The 6,277-nt window shown below is 34.0% G+C and overlaps 1 protein-coding gene across 1 annotated transcript in view; it reads right to left on the bottom strand.

The window, feature by feature from the left end:
* Window positions 1-3,765: 3,765 nt before the first annotated feature.
* LOC149783274 (KICSTOR subunit 2-like) overlaps window positions 3,766-6,277 on the bottom strand; it is a 55,119-nt gene continuing 52,607 nt past the window's right edge. Inside the window, exon 7 of the mRNA XM_089933088.1 lies at window positions 3,766-4,047. Coding sequence (XP_089789214.1) covers window positions 3,856-4,047 — 192 coding nt within the window. The 3' untranslated portion in view covers window positions 3,766-3,855. The remainder of the gene's footprint in view (window positions 4,048-6,277) is intronic.

Here is a 6,277-nt window from a genome sequence, read left to right as displayed (position 1 = left end):
TTTCAACACCAGTCACTTGTACAAGTCACTTTATATCATAATTTCAACACGTAACACTGGTACAAATCAATCACTTTATATCACCATTTCAACACCAGTTACTTGTACAAGTCACTTTACATCACCATTTTAACACCTGTCACTTGTACAAATCAATTTATATCACCTTTTCAACACCAGTCACTTGTACAAGACACTTTATATCATAATTTCAACACCAGTCACTTGTACAAGTCACTTTACATCACCATTTCAACACCTTTCACTTGTACAAGTCACTTTATATCACCATTTCAACACCAGTCGCTTGTACAAGTCACTTTATATCACCAATTCAACACCAGTCACTTGTACAAGTCACTTTATATCATAATTTCAACAAGTAACACTTTTACAAATCAATCACTTTATATCACCATTTCAACACCAGTCACTTGTACAAGTCACTTTACATCACCATTTCAACACCTGTCACTTGTACAAATCACTTTATATCACCTTTACAACACCAGTCACTTGTACAAGACACTTTATATCATAATTTCAACACCAGTCACTTGTACAAATCACTTTATATCACCATTTCAACACCTTTCACCTGTACAAGTCACTTTATATCACCATTTCAACACCAGTCACTTGTACAAGTCAATTTACATCACCATTTCAACACCTGTCACTTGTACAACTCACTTTATATCACCATTTCAACACCAGTCACTTGTAAAAATCACTTTATATCACCATTCCAACACCAATCACTTGTACAAGTCCCTTTATATCACCATTTCAACACCTTTCACTTGTACAAGTCACTTTATATCACCATTTCAACACCAGTCGCTTGTACAAGTCACTTTATATCACCAATTCAACACCAGTCACTTGTACAAGTCACTTTACATCACCATTTCAACACCTGTCACTTGTACAAATCACTTTATATCACCTTTACAACACCAGTCACTTGTACAAGACACTTTATATCATAATTTCAACACCAGTCACTTGTACAAATCACTTTATATCACCATTTCAACACCTTTCACCTGTACAAGTCACTTTATATCACCATTTCAACACCAGTCACTTGTACAAGTCAATTTACATCACCATTTCAACACCTGTCACTTGTACAAATCACTTTATATCACCTTTACAACACCAGTCACTTGTACAAGACACTTTATATCATAATTTCAACACCAGTCACTTGTACAAATCACTTTATATCACCATTTCAACACCTTTCACCTGTACAAGTCACTTTATATCATAATTTCAACTTATCACTTGTACAAATCAATCACTTTATATCACCATTTCAACACCTGTCACTTGTACAAGTCACTTTATATCACCATTTCAACACCAGTCACTTGTAAAAATCACTTTATATCACCATTCCAACACCAATCACTTGTACAAGTCCCTTTATATCACCATTTCAACACTTGTACTTGTACAAGTCACTTTACATCGCCATTTCAACACTTGTAACTTGTACAAGTCACTTTATGTCAGTTTCAACACCTGTCCCTTGTACAAGTCACTTTATGTCACCATGTCAACACCTTTTACTAACAAAACAGCGAAAATGCATTCATATCCATGCAGTGTATACAGATAAAATAAGGCTTATAGTATGATTCATATTCAGTCAGTGCTCACAGATAAAATCAGGCATACAGAATGATTCATATCCATGCTGTGTATACAGATATAATCAGGCCCACAGAATGATTCATATCCATGCTGTGTATACAGATCTTATCAGGCCCACAGAATGAATCATATCCATGCAGTGTATACAGATAAAATTAGGCCCACAGAATGATTCATATCCATGCAGTGTATACAGATAAAATAAGGCTTATAGAATGATTCATATTCAGTCAGTGCTCACAGATAAAATCAGGCATACAGAATGATTCATATTCATGCTGTGTATACAGATATAATCAGGCCCACAAAATGATTCATATCCATGCTGTGTATACAGATCTTATCAGGCCCACAGAATGAATCATATCCATGCAGTGTATACAGATAAAATTAGGCCCACAGAATGATTCATATCCATGCAGTGTATACAGATAAAATAAGGCTTATAGAAAGATTCATATTCAGTCAGTGCTCACAGTTAAAATCGGGCATACAGAGTGATTCATATCCATGCTGTGTATACAGATATAATCAGGCCCACAGAATGATTCATATCCATACTGAGTATACAAATATTATCAGGCCCATAGAATGAATCATATCCATGCAGTGCATACAGATATAATCAGGCCTATAGAATGATTCATATCCATGCAGTGCAAATGTAGCTGTATATACATGTTTTACCTGGTACTGTAGCTGTATATACACATTTTACCTGGTACTGTAGCTGTATATAGACATTTTACCTGGTACTGTAGCTGTATATACACATTTTACCTAGTACTGTGGCTGTATATACACATTTTACCTGGTACTGTAGCTGTAAATACACAATGTACCTAGTACTGTGGCTGTATATACACATTTTACCTGGTACTGTAGCTGTATATACACAATTTACCTAGTACTGTAGCTGTATATACACATTTTACCTGGTACTGTAGCTGTATATACACATTTTACCTAGTACTGTAGCTGTATATACCCATTTTACCTGGTACTGTAGCTGTATATACATGCTTTACCTGGTACTGTAGCTGTATATACCCATTTTACCTGGTACTGTAGCTGTATATACACATTTTACCTGGTACTGTAGCTGTATATACATGTTTTTCCTGGTACTGTAGCTGTATATACCTGTCATACCTGGTACTGTAGCTGTATATACGTTTTACCTGGTACGTAGCTGTATATACGTTTTACCTGGTACGTAGCTGTATATACGTTTTACCTGGTACTGTAGCTGTATATACGTTTTACCTGGTACGTAGCTGTATATACATGTTATACCCGGTGCTGTAGCTGTATATACATATTTTACCTGGTACTGTAACTGTATATACATGTTTTACCTGATACTGTAGCTGTATATACACATTTTACCTGGTACTGTAGCTGTATATACATGTTTTACCTGATACTGTAGCTGTATATACACATTTTACCTGGTACTGTAGCTGTATATACACATTTTACCTGGTACTGTAGCCGTATGTTCGTGTATACCTGGTACTGTAGCTGTATATACACATTTTACCTGGTACTGTAGCTATATATACACATTTTACTTGGTACTGTAGCTGTATATACATGTTATACCTGGTACAGTAGCTTATGTTTTAGCTGGTACTGTAGCTGTATATACAGGTTTTACCTCATACTGTAGCTGTATATACATGTTGTACCTGGTACTGTAGCTGTATATACACATTTTACCTGGTACTGCAGCTGTATATACACGTTTTACCTGGTACTGTAGCTGTATATACACATTTTACCTGGTACTGCAGCTGTATATACACGTTTTACCTCATACTGTAGCTATATATACACGTCTTACATGGTACAGTAGCTGTATATTCATGTATACCTGGTACACTATATGTATATTCATGTATACCTGTTACTGTAGCTGTATATACATGTATACCTGGTACAGTAGCTGTATGTACATGTTTAGACAAATGGGAGACTATGCCATTTAAGGATAAATTTGTCCCATCTCTTTACTGTTATACTAATTCAATGAAATGCCATATTTTTAATTTAATATACATTTGGAGTTACTACCAAGTAATTAATGGTTGATAGTCATACTGAGGAACATAAATGATTACTGGAAGAAGAGAGTTTAAAATTTATTTTATTTGTTATAAAAGCAAACACTCTCTGGAAAACTCATGGCTACCGTCTTGACATAGCCCCTCGTGCCCCAGGTTTGAATGAAGAGAACAATTTAACTCCACGAATCTGACTGCTAAGTTCCAACATGAAATTATTCACATACGACTCCTTTTCTGCCTTTTTAGTCTCAAATATCACAATCAAGGTGATTCTGCTATCCACTTTTGTTATGTAATAGGTGCTTCCTTTACCCTGCAAAAGACAAGACTAGTATTAACATCACATTATATGCTGGACCCATGTTTAATAATCCTCTGTATAGGTACTACTGAGAGTATGATTGACCCTGGTGATTACTGGGCAATGGATCTCAATGACCTCAACCTTTGGTCAAGGTTGTCAGTCTTGAATCTTATCTACAAAAATAATATTTTCATATTTGAGTTAACATGGCCTTGATCTTCAAAGTTTGGTTATGGTCTATGATGTAAAAATACTGTTATTGTGCAGAAACCATTTGTCTTCTTTCAGTTATAATGATGCTGACTGTTGTCCTTTTGAAGCCAAAATTCTGAAATCAATTGGGTTCTTCCATATGTTGTCCAATAAGTTTGCTATCTGTATATTATGGCAAACTTGAGTCATTTCATGGAAACTTTGTTTCTTTCATTAACAGCAACCCTGTCCATTTACTTTTTTGTCTCTAAACTAGGGCTTTCCTTACCACAAATTCAAGCCATCCACAGAGTCAGGTAAATGTAACTGTAGATGGAAGAGAAATCAAAGCTATTGCACTTAAACTGACTTTTTTCTTTCAATAACAGTGACCTTGAACTTTGACCTTTTAAGCCTGACATCAATTACTACATAGGTTTTCAAGAAAGCCATTACAAAAATGTGCCATGACAATGTTATTGTGTAGAAACAATTTTCTTCTTTCAGTACTAGTGACCTTGAAATCGAATGGGATCTTCCTAACTCCACAACGTTTGGTATCTGTAGCAGAAGGAGAACTCAAACTATTGTTCAGAAAACAAATTTCTTCTTTCAGTTACATTAACCTTGAACATTGACCTTTTAAACCCTGAATTTTTCAGGGTTATCTTTTACACCAAGTGGAAGCAATAATCACAGTATGGTAACTGAACATGGTGAAGAACTCAAGTTAATGTGCAGAAACAAATTAATATACAGTGACAGACAACCTTAGGACGTAATACATGGCATTAATAAACTCTACAATTCAGAATGAACTTGCCTCTGGGGGATTTGATCTTGCACAAAAAGAGAACAAACAATATCAAATCTAAATTAAAAACAGAAAATATGGTAAAATTAAATATATGAGGTTTCAAGGAAATCACAGTATAATTATTTTACAAATTTAGAACTTTTATTTTTGTACCTAAATGAAAATGCCAATAATTAAAGTTATATAAAATGATTTATGCAAACAGTACACCTACACATACACACACACAAACACACACACACACACACACATATATATATATATATATATATATATATAAAAAAAAATGCACAGTTACAAAGCAGATGTAGTCAGAAGAGCAAAGACAGATAATAATAATAATAATAATAATAATAAATAAAAAAATAATTAAAAAAATAATGCTTTATTTATAGAGGGTGACTCATTAGTCAAGGACTATTCTCCATTGAGGCCCTCCTAACAATGCATAACAATGCATATCATATGTATAACAATGCATATCATATGAAGATAGCAATAATTAGTGTTTATTTTAACATGTTTAGTATTAAAATACTAAATTCTATTATCTATCAGAAACACATACATGCTCATGATATCTTTTCTTAAATACTCTAATATTTTCAGCAGATTTTACATATAATGGAAGCTTATTCCACAGAACAGTACCAGGTATTGAAAACTCTTTTTAAGTTGTTCTGTTCTTGGTTTTGGTACTAGAAGGTTTCCATGTGATATACATCTCAACTGGTATTGTGTTGAAAAAGGCCTGAATAAGTCCTGAAGATACTCTGGTGTAGTTCCATGTAGACATTTATATAAAAGAATTCCCTTGTGAAAATCTATCCTGTCATATGCTGTGAACCATCTGAGTTCTGTAAATAATGCTTTTGAGGGATGATCAACAGATGCATCTAAAATTACACGTGTGGCTCGTTTCTGAAATTTATAAATCCTGTCAAGCTCAGATTTAGCATAGTTTCCCCATACATTAGAACAATAATCCATTGTTGGAAGAATATATGACTTGTAGTATAGATTGCGAATTTCCATAGTTAATATTTCTTGATTCTGCTAAGTAGGGCAATTTTGGATGACAGTGTTTTACAAAGCTTATCAATATGGTCATTCCATAATAAATTATTATCTACAAACATACCTACAAGCCTTTCATGTTTGACATTTTCTAATGGATGATTATTTATTGCAAGAGATAGTTTTGGGTTCCCTGACTTGTGTAGCTTTTGT

The sequence above is a fragment of the Sinohyriopsis cumingii genome, chromosome 14, assembly GCF_028554795.1.
Source record: "Sinohyriopsis cumingii isolate HCF-2022 chromosome 14, ASM2855479v2, whole genome shotgun sequence".
Taxonomy (NCBI): domain Eukaryota; kingdom Metazoa; phylum Mollusca; class Bivalvia; order Unionida; family Unionidae; genus Sinohyriopsis; species Sinohyriopsis cumingii.
This window is presented reverse-complemented; position numbering and strand designations above follow the sequence as displayed.